At 39.6% G+C, this 16553-nt stretch overlaps 1 protein-coding gene across 1 annotated transcript in view; it reads right to left on the bottom strand.

The window, feature by feature from the left end:
* The window catches only part of SYNPO2 (synaptopodin 2), a 123974-nt gene that overhangs the window by 33111 nt on the left and 74310 nt on the right, over positions 1–16553 (bottom strand). The window contains exon 2 of the mRNA XM_050946227.1: positions 2845–2996. Coding sequence (XP_050802184.1) covers positions 2845–2996 — 152 coding nt within the window. The remainder of the gene's footprint in view (positions 1–2844; positions 2997–16553) is intronic.

Below are 16553 nucleotides of genomic sequence, written 5' to 3'. Positions count from 1 at the left end.
TTTTGTTCTGTGATTGTACAGAACTTTGTATAATGGGGTTCTGGTCCATGACTTGGGCTCCTAGCGGCAATGGTAATACAAATAATTAATATTAATAACTAACAAATTAGGCACCATTCTTTATTAAAATTTATACTCTTCTCTTAATGCTTAGTTAAGAGCTGTCTACAGCAGAAGATGAAGGGTTTGCTTTTCCATTGCTCTGTGATGATGATAGGTCACATCTTGGTAGTTTCAGAAGAACCTTGAGGGGCCAGTCAGCCAGCATCTCCAAAGATTCTCAAAAGGGAACCACAGAGGAGGTGGCAGCAGACTGGGAATTACAGAGGTGGTGTCAGGGGAGAGAGTGAACAGTATAAGGAGGGAGACTTTTAAATGGAAGAGACGGTGGCTGAATGGCTGAGGACACAAAGTTCAGAGATTGCACCAGTAATTGAATTTCCTCTGAATAGTCTGTGCAGTTCTTAAAGGAAGGTCTGTTGCTGGAGAACTGTCAGCTCCTCATGATCCCTGGAAGCCCTGGGGTTTCATCCCACTAAACAGTGTAATACTCCCAAATTATTTTTTGGTTTTGATTTTTAATCTGTTCTATGCATTCAGACAGGGCCAACAAAGTGGAATAGAAGTTTTGCTATTGTCTTCAGTGGAGTCAGGATGTGGCCCCCTGCTGTATTTAAAATATCAATTACCAGCAACAGCTATGACTGGAAATATCTAAAGTTATTTGTGCAGCTGCAAAAAGTGCAGAAAGTCAGTGATAGAGGTTATTTCTGAAAGAGTAGTTTTACCAGTGATCTTCATGAAGTAAAAGAATAACAATGGTGATATCACACAGGGAACTCTTAAATGAAGGATTAGATTTTTATCTGTAAGTGTCACTAAACTTCAATTTCAACATATGCACACAGACGAATATTTCCATCAATAATAATCTAAATTTAAGATAGGCAAAGTAAGAAAAAATGCTGCTTGAGACCTTATTAGAGTTTGATTTAAGGATATTTACTTTGTATATTTTGTACACGTGATGTGGACAATTAGTGTTTTAATGGTTATAAAGCTTTAACATTTTGAATCTCACAGTCTACTATCATTAAATAATTATTATCTGACCCTCCCCATACTGCAACTGCAAAATTTCCCACAACTGCAAAATTCAAAAGTTAAAAAATGCTTAAAACCTATTTGTGAAAAAAGCTGATAAATGTGAAAACTGAAATCTATAAAAATAAAAAAGCTTAAAAATAAACATCTATATTATCTATTGACATTTAAAATAATAAAATCAAATTCTGCAGTGCCTAGATATATTTATTTATCTTAGTTAGGAATAAGAGTTACACCACAGTAGGTGAGCTGGAGTCTTCAGCTGTCACTATTCCAGTGACTTCATCAAGCTGAGAACATTAGTCAGCCCACAGAAACAAGCAAACATAAAGCATTTAAACCCAACTCTTATCATATATTAGATTAATACAACTCATGACTGTCTCCCTCTCTGGGCAGATCACACTTTTACCCTACTAGACACATTGGCACCATCGTACTGTACAGCTGTGGAAGTCCCTGAGGATCTCTGTCTTTACTCATTCAGATGTCCCCTGCGAGTTACAGGAGTGTACATGCTGAAACAGGAACTCTCCCACCTTTCACAGGATGCTGCTCTGTTAGTATTCAGGGAGCCTGGACATAACAATCCTCACCTTTCCGGTCCCCTTTAGGAGTGCTAAAATTGGAGGGAACACTAGTTGAGAGCACTGGCTGTGTTCCCTGCCCCTGTTGTGGCTGGCCTCAGCATAGGAAGAAGGGTCCTTGGGTTGTTTCCTTTTCTTATCCACATAGAATTTATATTATATATTAGAGGGGTAGCAAAAGTGAATGCAAGACTCAGTGTTTTATAAAGGAGAATAAATATCTTTATCACCAATCTACAGATGGAGAAACTGAGTTAGAGAGAGGTTAAGCAACTTGCTAATGATCACATAGTCAATCAGAAACAGAAATGGAAGTCATGTCTCCAGACTCTGGTCCCTTTTCTAACCACTCTCAGGAAACACCTTGTCATGTCATCTATGCACCGTGCCCTTGTCATGTATACAGTCTTTGCTCTGCTTATGCCTCATTCAACATGCCTCTCTTGCATCACTCCTACACGCTCATATTCCTTCCTTTCCACTCCCTATGCTTAAAATTCCCTTTCACCCTTATGTACCAGATCATCCTTATGACATCCCTCCTGGAAAAGACATTACTTTTGCTAAGGTTGTCACTGGTAAGCCATAATGCATGTACCAAAGAGCTGCGGTCTTTAAATGGAGAGGAAGGTTGGTCCAGTGGTTAGGGCACCTGCCTGGGACATGGGACAGATGGGTGCAATTCCCTGTTCTGCCACACATCTTAGAGTGACTAAGTGACTTGCCTGTGCCTCAATAACCTGTCTGTAAAATGGGAGTAATAGTACTTCCATATCGCCCAGAGGTCAACACTCCTGTGAAGTCCATTAAAGATTCTGAGACACTCAGATGCTATGGTGATGGGAGGCATATAAGTAGCATAGATAGATAAAACTGTACCATAAGGAGATAGTACCCTGAATCGATGCATCTTATGTATCTGGACTGTGCTGTCTGAACTATCAAGTGGGTGCTTTGTGGCCAGGAACTGTGTCTTCCTTTACATGTGTACAGTGGCAAGGTGTTGGTGATAAATACATAAATAATAATATTACTATATATTGGAAATTCACAGTACATGTCTATAAAATGGACATGCATGCACCACCATGTTTTTCCAGTATGTTTAGGGAGCAGAATGTATGCCAAAGCATTCTGAACATTCCTTTACCTCTTGATAAGCAGCTGGAGGGCATCAGTCAGACCTTCCATAAGAGTGATAACTTCAGAATAGGTTAAGTCTGCACAGGACTTGCCATTGATAGACACCACCTCATCCCCCTCGCACAGTCCAGCCTTGGATGCTTTGCTCTTGCTGCGAACCTGAGATGAGTTAAAAGTAAATTAAATTCAGAATTGTATAATTAGAGCTAATTTGAAAACTGCAACTCCATCCCCACATTCTCAGTAGAAAAAAATGGGTTCATGTATATACTTATTTATAGTACAGTAATACTGGGGAATCCAAATCAAGGATCAAGCCCTATTAAGCTAGGTATTGGACTGGCAAATAACAAAAGACAATCTGCCCCAGCGAGTTTACAATCTAGGTATCAAGCAGAATGCAAAAGGCAGATGAAACAGATGAAAGGGGTGGCGATGGCATGGAAGGATGAGGTACAAAGAACAGAGTTCAGCAGAAAAGCAAAAGATTTAGCTCACCACTTAGCTGACTAATGAGAGACTACCAGGAGTTTGTGTAGATAGCCCAGTAAAATGAGGACCTGACATCCTCTTAGAAACCTAGGCCAAGTTTTCAAAAATGAGTCCCTAAAGTAAGGCTCCCTAAGGCATATTTGCATGCCATTTGAGTTCAGTGGGAGCTATGGCTGCTCAGCACCTCAGACAATGGAACAAACACTTTTATTTAGGTGACTAACTATAGGCACTTCACTCTGGAAAAAAATTGTCCTCAGTTCAGATTTAGTCATCTTAATTAAGTGTCCTGATTTTCAAAAGTGCTGAAGTCAATGGGTGCCACTGGAGGCTCAACACCTTTGATAATCAGGGCATCTATTTAGGTGCCCGTGTATGGACTTAACAGCCTAACTTTGGGTACCCTTGGTTTTGGCCCTAATTTTTGTACCCAAATACACACCTGTCACAACATTTTATTGCTCATGAACAACAGTTCAGCTATACAGATGGGTTAATATAATGTGCATATTTATATACGATACAGAGAGAAGGAGAAAACAAATGGGCTAAACTATAAATGGACAATTAAAAGTGTATACAGCCTGTTGCAGTGAATCACTGTTAGGAAGGAAACAAGTCATCATGATAAATCAGGTAAGTATCATGAGAAGAAATCCTACACAGACTTCACAGATTTGGGCCCAGCTAAGTAATCACCTCCGTAAGGGGAATTTTCAGATTTATTTGTTTTGATTTCTAAAGAATGCACACTCTCTTGATGCCCTTATGAACATCACATGATCAAATAACCATTCACAGAAAGTTAAAAAAAACCCACCTCTCTGAATCCCACTAGTTAACCCTCAAACTCTTTCTCCATCACCACCTCCCCTCCCCCAAACTTTTTGCTTCTAGTCATGCTAGAAAAAATCAGGAAGAATAAATGGGGTCAACAGATCCAGGTTCTTCCAAACAAAGGCTGAAAACAAACCCTGTCATTGGGGATTTCTCTCCAACAATGCCCCATCTCCAACGCCTTTGTGATTAAATTGGAAAGATGTCATCTCCAGGTGTCATGACCTGGACTATCTCAGCAGTTGCAGTATCACATGGGGAGAGCAATGATCTCTAAGGCTTCTAGCCCCCAACCCATCCATTATGGGTCCAAAACAATGTCTTAAATTATTGGAACTAGAAACTACTTGTTGAAGACACTCCTCATTCATTCCTTTTAATAAATAGAGTGTACCTCTTCTTAGTGTTAACTGAAGCTGTAAAACCACATGGATTGTCACCAACCATTTAGGTACCTAAGATTCCCTCATGCATCTGTGTATTCCTCCCAGGGACCTTAAAGCACTCTATATTCACTAGCCAAGCCTCACAACACTGCTGGGGAGTACAGTTGGTAAGGAACATATAGGGATTGCTTTGCTAAATAATAAAGTGCATGTAGCTTTGTGGTGGAAGGCGACAGCTGTTCAAGAGTGCACAGCAACACATCAAAACAGCTTTAGGACAAGAAGTGAAGAGAGATGCTGTATATCCTGCTGCAAATGAAGGGAGAAGTTCAGCAGCCAGAAGAATGTAATTACCCAGTGTGGAATGTGGCTATAACTGCAGGGTTAACAATTCTGCTTTTGCAAAAAGTGCAGTGGGAACTTTAATAACCAAAAGTGGCTAGGATTTACATCACATCCATGGAAGAACACCTCCTACCTTCCAATGCCCCATAATCGATGCTGGGGTATTAAACTAGTACTGGTGCAGAGGAAAGAATATTACCTGTTGGGATTACCCAATACAGCATCTAGGTTTCCCATCCACGTGCTAACCCAATCTAATATTTCCTAACTTGTGCTCTGGTCTTGCTAGATCTTTTGAGGTGGCACACACACAAAGAAAGCTTCTTTATTTCTTCTTTGTTGTCCCAAAGGGTTTTATTCTCTCTTCTCAGCTCCTTAAGCCTAGGAGTATACTGATGGGAGAGCCACATTATTATTTTAAGCTCCTCTGTTCAAGAGCATAACCAGATCTGTCAATAGCACAGTCTGCCAATATTCTCATTAAAGAATCTACCTGAACTGATTAGTTTTTACTGCTCCAGTCCTCTTTCCATTTCCAGTACAACATTGTGACCCATCATAGTTACTTTATAACAGTGATTTTCAAAGTTTTTGTACTGGTGACCCCTTTCACATACCAAGCCTCTGAGTGTGACCCCCCTTATAAATTAAAAACACTTTTAATTATATCTAACACCATTATAAATGCTGGAGGCAAAGCGGGGTTTGGGGTGGAGGCTGACAGCTCGTGACCCCCATGTAATAACCTCGCGACTCCCCTGAGGGGTCCCGACCCCCAGTTTGAGAAACCCTGCTTTATAACAAACCATAGACATCTTCAAAACTACTCAAGGAATGCCATCCAGTAAACTGCTATTTATAAAATACATATTTGGCAAATGTTGTTATATTAACCAGGAAGCATGCAAAACTGTATTATAAAACAACACATATACACAAAGGGGTTGTCATGGAATCTGAACTCTGAATTTTCTATCTCTTGAGCATGTATGAATACTTCAGCCTTAATTTTCTGTTCATAGGTTATGCTAAAAACATAAAAACACAGATACACATAATTGATTAATCTTCTTAGCTATTTTATTTAATATTATCACTGGCCTGGGTACAGTAATGTAAATATGTGTAGTCCTCAAAATCATTATTTGCTAACCCTGCATCTTGGTATTTATACCACACTCATTGGTGCGGTGTCGGCCCATTGTTTGCAATGGAGGTGCTCTCAGTTTGCACTGGGACCATTAGTAGCTGATCTTTTGTATAGGATCCCATTTCTGGAGGCAATTCCTGGACTCATAATGCTATTTGAAAATAACAGTGGGACTATTATACTTTTTGCTGCTGCTGGCCATTCATCTTGGCTGTTAAGATTTATAAACACTCATGTGTCACAATATGGCCTTCTGGACAATGGAGAAACAATAATCCAGTGCATCCGGCAGCCAGTCGCCACCTTTCAGAGCAGCTAACATTTACAAATATGGAGTGGTATGCTGTGTTTATCCTTTTCTAGCAGGACTATAAACATCCTTGCACTTTGGGAAGCAATGATTGCTTAGATAGTCTTTAGTATGTTTCTCCGCATAAATGAGGTTGGATTTATATTGTTTTTTTAAACGTGGATGACATTTCCATTAAAATGTTTATAATGCAATATAACCCTTAAAGTAAATATTTAGTAGGCATGTTAGAAACAAATTAAATTTACACCAGTTTTAAAATGCAGAAACATTAACAATAAAATTATATGAACTCTGAAACAGTGTAAATGGAAAATAAATAATTCCTCTGATTTTTCACTATAGAACAAAGGGAATTCCTATGATGATAAGGGAAATCGCCCATTTCTGTCCTTTCACTTCTACAGTAGGTTGCCAATTTGAATCTGGCTCAGGTCAGCAACTGTTACTCATTTCATAGCTGTTTGGTGATTTATGTGAAATAAATCAGGGGTCTCCATTCATTGTCCAGTGGCAATATGTCTACATGACTTGACTGACCGGTAATATGTGGCATCAATTTTTAACTAGTCTTATTGGCAGCATCAGAACTAAATGGGCAGCAATTTTCACTCTCCTATCCTTAGACGTGACCCTTTCAGATTAGGGCTCAAGTACATCCCACTGTCCTTCCTATGCTACTACCCAAACTTTTCATTGAGGCCTCAAACCTGTGAGGTGCTGAGCACTTCCTTGAGCTTCTTGAAGAGTGCTGAAAACCTGCAGCCCTGGGAGCTGAGGGACACTCAGAGCCTCAGAAGTGATGGTCTACACTTTGTGGGACTGGGCATAAATAATAAATATTTATCTTCAGGGCCAGGCTAAACATACAGCTCTTCTGTCAGCACTTCAATTCTTATGTTGTTAGCGACCAGGAAGCGTTACTCTGAATTTCCTGATTTACCAGTATAAGTCAAACCCTTAATGTGATTTTGCTGTCACACTGATGTACTCTAGTTCCTTTATTTGATAATGGAGAACTTTAAAACTATTTAACAAAAAATAAGTCTTTTATTTTTAATAATTTAATAATTCCCCTTCTTCTACAGCTCTCCATTCACACCTCTTCTCTTGTGGCTTCCCTCCTTCTCTCCTTTCCCTCCACTCCAAAATTGACCTCTTCTCTTTACCCACATGGTGTGCAAGCTCCTCTCCTGACTGTTCAGAAGCCCCTTTCCCAGCATAGGTCAGCCAGCCAGCAGCTAGTTACACTCTGCACACCCCCACCCCACCCTGTGTTCAGTGAGAGGTTTCTGCTGAAGTCAAGTGGCAGAGAGCATTGAAGAAGGAACTAGCAGCCAGGTAGTGCAGAAAAACCACGTTGGCTTGCTGCTGGCCTAATCTCAAGATATTATCAGGCATTGTAGTTTACCCATAACAGAGGGGGGAAACTAGTGGTGGTTCTAAAATGGGGGGTGGTAGTTAACCCCACTGAATATTTCCACAGACTGGGAAAGAAATGGTTTTCATCAACTTTGGCAATGGAAAATTTTGACATTTAATTGAATTAACCAAAAACTGAAATTTTTTCGGTTTTTAGATTTCTGGTTTTCTGACAAAAGATCAAAAATGTTCAAGGAAAGCAGACCCTTTCTGCATAACAAATTATTTACTCAAAAACCCTATTTTCCATTATGAAGTCTCAACAGAAAACTCTTTACCAGTCCCTAGAGAAAACTGCACTACCTGGCTGCTAGTTCCTTCTTCAATGCTCTCTGCCACTTGACTTCAGCAGAAACCTCTCACTGAACACAGGGTGGGGTGGGGGTGTGCAGAGTGTAACTAGCTGCTGGCTGGCTGACCTATGCTGGGAAAGGGGCTTCTGAACAGTCAGGAGAGGAGCTTGCACACCATGTGGGTAAAGAGAAGAGGTCAATTTTGGAGTGGAGGGAAAGGAGAGAAGGAGGGAAGCCACAAGAGAAGAGGTGTGAATGGAGAGCTATAGAAGAAGGGGAATTATTAAATTATTAAAAATAAAAGACTTATTTTTTGTTAAATAGTTTTAAAGTTCTCCATTATCGAATAAAGGAACTAGAGTACATCAGTGTGACAGCCATGTAATTTGATTACACAGTGGAAACTGAGGAAACTTTCTTCAGTTGTGGGGAATTCAGGGGCAAGACTCTCATCCATGTAAATCACAAGAGACTCCCCAAAGACAGAAGAGTGTCACAAGATTAAAATCAATGAAGCCTCATGGCTCAACCTGGGCTTTTTTGGTCACTATCTGCTCCCACCTTCTTTGGACTAGTGTTTCTAAAGGAATCAAAAATTTCCTTACTCTAAAACTACTGAGTAGGTTGTCATTACTAGGGAAACTTCTGTACAATTCCAATAGCTTCTCGGTGTTCATAATTAATTTTGTCATACAATCATCACTGCTGCAGCCTTCCACCACTTGTGCTGAACCTGTCTAGACACCAGCTGCTCTGCTGGAATGTTCTAGTGCTTTACTTCCTTCCCTCTGATGCAGAATGTGTTGCTAGTGATGAAAGCTCCATCTCTGAATGTGGGACTCCTTTTTTCTGATTATTCCAGTTATATACCACCTGCTGTTTAGAACTGCAGATTACTCCATTATTTCTTCACAATACAAAATTAACATTATCAGACAGTGAAATGTCAACATAAATAATTATTCTGAATTCTGAAGGATTTAAGGGAACTCTTCTGTTTTTCACATTGGCAGGACAGCAACACCATGTTGTAACTGCCAATACTATGCATGTTTCTTAGGTTCTTCTACATTTTTGTAACATTGCCAGTTCATTGTCCCAAATAGTTGAAGAGTGGAAAAAAATACAGTTTTTGGAAAATAAAACTATCTTTATTACATTATTCAGTATAGGCAAAACCAATAATCTATTGAAGTTTATTCAGCACTATGTAAATATCTCCTGAGAGTAAACTAGGAGATTATGCTGATTCATTTTAATTTGGTACAGCATGTCTAACTATTACTTGCTATAATGTTCAAGTTTTCAGATCATCTCTTTCTTGGCAGTTTGATACAGGACTTGAAGAATGACTCTGTATTATTTTGACAATTTGGCAAATTTCAATAGGACTTGGGTGCCTAACTCACACAGGCTATTTTGAAAATCCCAGCCAAACTATTGTTCATGCTACAGAACTGCTTAATGATCCAATCCTGTTCCTACTGAAGCCAACTGACTTGACTAGAAGCAGGACTCAGCACTAAGAAAGCATAGGGGACTATAAGGGCTATATTGGTATTTGTTAAGTATTTTGAAATCAACTGAAGCATTTTAAAGATCAGATGATGCTTGCTGAAAATCTTTTTATTTAGGTGGCAAACTTGCCAAATTCATATTGATAATGACAGTATTGATAATCATAGGATTACTACTAGTTGCTGCAGTAATCAAATAAAAATGTTAACTAGATATATTCAAATATGCTTCCGAGACAGCTCAGTGTAAAGATAGCTTAATATAATCATACATTTAATTTAATATAGTTAGACATTAAATTTACTGTAAGAAGTGTTTCATTTTTTCTAGTAATCATCATTTTCATTAATTTATTTTCCCTTGGTCACAGAGTTTATGATCTCTTTTCCAAGAGTCTTTCTTTTTTATTTATGCTAAAAAAAAATTATGAAATTTCATTTCCTCTCTGTTTATAAACCCCACAGCAAATACACAGAATTGCAAATCCATTTAAATGTATTAACAAATTATCTGTCAGTTAAATAGAATTAGCAGTGTGCAGTACAGTATGTGAGATTATGGGCAGGAAATAGAAGTATTGAATGGTAGAAACTATTAAAGGATATTACTGCTTTTTATTTATTATTAAATCAGAGAATTAAAAATATTGTGACTGAAAATGAACTTAACGTGAATTTAGCTTATTGTAAACTACAGATCCTAAACCCTAATTTTGCAGCCCCTTACACAGGAGTCCTTTCCCTGATCACATAAATAGTCTAACTGATGCCAAAATCATGAGAGAGATGTTAACTCTGGCTTAGTCCACATCAACATACATTAATTTTCTACAGTTTTCAACACTGCTACTATTCCTGTTCTGAGTCTTCCCAAGCAGCTATTGTGAGATACACTGAATTACATAATGGTTTTGTGCACCTATGGCCATTGAGATCACCAAATTCACTGCCCTTATCATGGAAACACATTGAGCTCAGTCCTCCAATAGCGCTCACTGATTACTCAGCACTTAAACTGCTTGCAAGAGCTCTGCTTTTTTCTGTCAGGTTGCAACTGACTGTGTGTAATAAGAGCTTCCGAATGCCCCATCCTGACTGTCTGGGAAGCACAGCCTTTAAAGCTAGGATTGCCTTGCCTTGCCTTGCCTCCTGGCCAGTTTTTAATCAGCCTGACCGGTTTTTGTACTGCTTTGCCAGTTAAAAGATTTAATGTGCCATTTTTTCTTAATTTGGGACATGTTAACGTGCTCAACAATTCACATTCCCCTAGTCCGGACTGTGGCACTGTTAGGATAAGGTTTTAAAAAAAGTAATAAAAGAAAATAATCATACACATATTGTGTTAGAGGTATTTTTGTTTTGTTTTGCTTTGTTTTGTAAAATGGTTATCTAAAACATTTTAGTAATAATTTTCTATAGTGGGCACTGGGATAGGCGTCCATTGACTGATTTTAATGCGTCTCAGAGGCGGCGACAACCTTATTTAAGGCACATCTTTGAATACCACAGCATTCACATTTCCTGTTGTGTCATTTACTTCCCCTGTTCCCAAGTTTTATATCTTCAAACAGAAATACATTTACCATTAAATGATCTAGACTGCCATACATTATACATTTATAACATCACGGTCTGGGTATAAAAGAAGGTCCAGAAACATAAAACGATGCTTGTCTCCTCTGAGCAAAATGGGTTTGATCCTCTGTTGCTTTCGCTTTATGTAGTTATTTATATCCACTCAAAGTGAGTACAAACATGCTACCAAATCAGAATCCTCTACTCATTTGTAGTAACATTGGCACTTTACACTCATTTTGCACAGGTGAAACTTTCTAAAAAAAATGTAAGGCAGCGGAGGGCTAGGCCTTGTGCTTGCTGCTTTTGGTGATTTTCATTGTCAATTAATATAAAACTTCCTATTTTGATCGCAGCCCTTTCCCTCACCCATTATATGTTGTTTGTCTTGAACTTGCAAACACATATGCATAAATTTCCTCACATGAGTAGTCCCACAATAGAATACTCATGAGAATAAGGAACTACTCACGTGAGTAAAGTAACACAAAGTGTTTGCTGGATTGAACCCAGAAAATTGTTTGCTCTTCAGGACCACAGATTGTAACCTCTCATGGGCATATGGGCACTTTCTAACACTTGGGTGCTCCCAGAACACAAATTATAGTAAAGTGCTGGATGCTCTATCTCCTACATTGAGCCAGATGCTTGCTCCTTCTGTGGGTTCTAGAGCAGGCAGCTGCACTCTATTTGTAATGTCTTCGTGCTCCCCGAGCCCTAAACTTGCATGTTACATTGTGACATACACTGTAATTGCTCATACATTACAGAATGTACTTTTATAATGTTAGTTACACATAGATATTTGGGGTATTTTGAAAACAAAAATATGCTTATTCCAGACATAACTATATTAAGGTAATGTGTGTGTGTGGGGGAGTCCAGCCAGTCACATGGCGAAATCAATGACCTTTTCAATCCTTTGTCCTTCTTTTATCCCTTTTCGTCTCCTCCTCCCTTACATCTGTAATCCTGTCACTATTTAAAATGGTATTCATAGACGTAAATGCCTGTGTCTGGTCTGTCCTCCCTTTGTTGCCAGCAGCAATCAACCAATCTCCTGTTGTGCTACAAATCAACACCTCTGGAAGCAGTGACACCCTGTGTCAATCTCTCCCTGTGTCCTGATTCATTGCACAGAGCAGGTCAAATACTGTGTTGGCATAAACTCCATGGAAGTCAATGGAATTAGACCAGTAGAGGTTTGGACCCAAGCTGTGGAGGGGAGCTAACAGTGACTTGCTAATCACTTGCACAGGCAGGCCTTATACTTAAAAATGGTGAGATAGACTGAAGACAGAAGGCAGAGAAATCATCTGATGATACCATAGGACATAACAGAATCAAGTTTGTTCCTGTACTGATTTAGTATCTAGACTTAACAATAGCTGGGTGCATGGTTACATACAGTAATTGGTAAGCAGAAGAATGGAAAACCTAGAGCATAGCCATATATGGTCTGTAGAATGCTGATTTACCTGAAAAGTGCTGTTATGGCCTGAACAGAACTCTTCAAATCTGTAGGGAGCCTAAGAAGTTCCAGTTTCCAGGGGACCTCAAACGCTGTCACTGGAGGGCCATGTTCTCAGCTCGTATACATTAGCATGGCTCCATTGAAATCAGTGGAACTGTACCAGTTTACACCAGCTGGAGATCTGGCCCAGAGTGTTTAATCAGCTCCAGAACTTTTATTGTTCAGCTCCCCAGCCCACTCCCTCTGACATACCACTAGGAATATTTGTGATTTATACAGTGTAATCCCAGCAAGCACCCTTGTCTTTGATCTCTTTCCAGATCCAACATACACCTCTACCCCGATATAATGCTGTTCTTGGGAGCCAAAAAATCTTACCATGTTATAGGTGAAACCACTTTATATCGAACTTCCTTTGATCCGCCGGAGTGCGCAGCCACCCCCCCCCCCGAGCACTGATTAACCACGTTATATCGGGTCATGTTATATTGTGGAAGAGGTGTATTTACATTGCAAGTCTGGAAATATAGGCTGGAGAGGGAGAACTTCGTGATTCACCCATGAATGTAAAGTTGTTTTTTCATATCAGATAACTTTAAATGTAAAGTGTTTCTCTCTACTGTAGGGTAATCTCTTTATTGGGGCATCAATGATAACATGAGAGTACAGCACCAGGGAGATGTAGAGAGAAAAGAAGCTGTGTGTTTACATGCACACACATTTTTCTGTTGCCCACATCTATATTCAGTTTCAGATGTAATACTTTTGCACTTGCTAGATCCAACTAAATTATGGCTTTTCCCTCCAGGTGACAGAAGGCCTCATCCTACACTCATCTAAGTCAATGGGAGTGTTGCCATTGACTATAACAAGAGCAGGATTAGACCCTACATGACCTGACATTGGTGTAAGGGCAGAACAGTGGTGTATCGGCCACACATTGTACTAGATTGTGGGAAATAGATGTCAGCTGAGGGTTTGGGTTTACTTGCAAAAAACACTAATACATTTACAAAACTTAAATTTCAGTGAATCATGTGATTGTACTGCTTCAACAAAGGTTCAGTGCTCATCCCCTGGCTAGAGAATGCAGTATTTTTACTGTGTACATTCTAATCAAATTTACTGGTTTAACTACTTAATGTTACATCAGTTTGTTTAACACTCTGGTTTTCTTCCTTGTGCTCTGTAAATGAGGAATTCCATTTTGTATTGTCTGAACTCAGAGGAGTCTATGTGCAATACTTGCTCCCTCCCCTCATGAAAAGATCTGGACCTTAACTATCAGACATAATGCAGAAGTTCAAATTTTTATAGCGCAAATCAATCAAGTGATGGTTGTAATAAAAAATTAGTACATGCTGCTACAGTGGAATAAAGAAGAAGGCCCCACTGTGTATAAACTGTAGAGTATTTGTGTTACCCAGAGCCAGAGAGCAGACTTACCTCTGGATGAAAAGCTTGCCTGAGTTTCCAAAAGCTATTCGTACATGTACCACAGTATAATCTTGCTAATGGTTGTCTTTTGCTCTGGCAGAAATACAAGGCTAGTAACTGAAGAACGGATGAGGTAATGACCTCCAAAATATTGATCTGGTATGCTGACGACACAGCAAATTTCCCAACAGTCAGCCCTGGGCATTACTTTAAGGCTCTGTATTATACTGAGAGACATTGTGCTGGATGAGGGATGGTTTTCTCCAGTTATTATTTTTTTGAATACAATATGATGTTTGGTGTTACACTGCACACTTTTGGTTGGCATTTTGAAGTGTCCTGTTTAATCTAGCAAAGGATCATACCACTTCCTCTGACTTGAATTGTGTATGACTAGGGGCACAGCTACACTAGAGAGTTTACAGCAGTGCAGGGTTATTCTTTGTTCCACAGTGTTCTGAAAAGAATAGTGCCCAGAAAAGTGCAATAAATCTGATTGTTGGGGTTTTTTTGGTTTTGTTTTTTGGAGGGACAGAAGGGGTGGATGTTTGCTGGAAATCTTTGTTCTCCACTTAGCTTCATCTCAAGAATACATTTGTGAATCCAGTGGTTTCTCCTGCCATCTGCATTCGATCCCCCTGCCCTGATTTTCCTGACTAGCTCATTCCTAATTAGTGATGTGCACACCATAAATTCACCCAGGCAAAGGAGCCACTCAGCTACCAATATACACTTGCATACATATACTCCTATCGCCATATCCTGTATCAATTACTCACTCCTATGTGCCTATCCAATCTCATTTTCACTCTATCAGTCATCTGTCTTAATTCTGTTGACATAGGAGGTTTCTCGTTACAAAGTCAGATAAGAGATAACATGATCCTTAATCAAAACTAGTCCAACTGGAGCTACAGTTAAATCTCGATTCTATCTTCCTGAAATGGTCTAGTTTATGACAATCCCCTAACATTATATCATGAGTTTGCAAATATACAAGCAAGGCATGTGTCTATCTGCTTGAAAGGAATAGCAGAGGAAGCATAATGAGATATGAGATATAGGTTTCTTTTTCACTGAGTATCACAGCTATCCTTGTCAATGATGTCACTGTGTTATACTGAAATGTGTACCCAATGATGTATTTTTTGTCACTTGTCTCACTACTTGCGCGCTTGCGCAGCAATTCAGTCAACACCAAAAGGGCCGTGAGTTCTCTGGAGTGGTTCTGTCTCACTTCTGCCGAGAAAGCAATGGCATTATGTTATTAAACCCAGGGACTGCCTTTTTATATGTGTTTATACAATGCCTAGCACAGTTGGGCCTGGATCTCAGCTATGGCCTCTAGGAACTAATGTAATAAAAATAAATAATAGTCAAATCATGCAATAATACAATGGAATAAAAAAAGTGAGTGGCTGTTAAAGGAATAAAACCATTAAAACAATAATCTTCCTGTACTAACATACACAATAGGGTTCTTTTGAGAATAATACCAGTCCCAGTATAGATGGCCCTTAAAAACAAAATCACAGGCCTGAAAGTCCACTGGATCCAAACCTGCTCAGCTGAGAGCACAAAGTTGAGAGCTGGTTCCAAACCCAGTGATTTGGGCCCATTTCTAAGTGGAATATCCAGTCAATCAAATGATCAGATTATCAAACACATTTAAAGGTCCCAACCTGTTTCTGTTTGAGTGATTCTGCAGCTCCTTCCCTTTGGTTTCACTTTTCAAGGTGAAATTCTGCCAAGCTCCGCCAGTCTTTGATTGGTTTCATTTCAAACCAGGCAAAACTTGCAGAAGTTTCATACAGTTTCCCCATGTTCGGTTGAAAAGTGCCAAGGTTAGAGACTCTTGCTGAACTCCTCAGTGGACCTGGCCCAAGCTGTCACGAACAAGGAAGCCAGGCAAGTTTTTTTTCAGGTGGCGTTACAAAAGTTACACACAAATCCAGTTAGCAAGCTCCTAACTTGCTTGACAATTTCCCCTCCATCCCCACCTATCCTGTTTCAGAATAACTTCCTGATCACTGTTGTCCACACTGAGGAAAAAGTGTCTAAGTGTCTGAGGAATACTGTCTTGTTGTTAAGCAACATGCTTAACAATTTAGCTCTGAGAAGGGAAAACTCCACCAAGCTGACATGTGGAATAGGCTTTGTTTTCTGTGTGGAGATGTGCATGTGAAATGTGCACATACATGCCTCTTGCCCTGCCATCCCTTTGCTCTCCCCGACAGCTGTTTTCTTGTGGGTCAGTAGGGGATTCCGAGGTGCATCAGTTTCAGACTCCTGCTGGTTCAAAATAACAACTGATAGGGCAGCAGAGGGATGAAGACCTAAAGTTCATGCGGGCACCCACAGCACTTACATGCCCACAATGGGAGACCAATAAACCCAGTGTCCTGAGTTTGTTTGATTTGGGTTTCCAAGCTTAAGTAATAAGGTTTTAAGGCCGTGCAAGCCTCATGCAGCACTGCT

The sequence above is a fragment of the Gopherus flavomarginatus genome, chromosome 3 (assembly GCF_025201925.1).
Source record: "Gopherus flavomarginatus isolate rGopFla2 chromosome 3, rGopFla2.mat.asm, whole genome shotgun sequence".
NCBI classification, from domain to species: domain Eukaryota; kingdom Metazoa; phylum Chordata; order Testudines; family Testudinidae; genus Gopherus; species Gopherus flavomarginatus.
The sequence above is the reverse complement of the archived record's forward strand: the minus strand, read 5'-3'. Positions and strand labels throughout refer to the sequence as shown.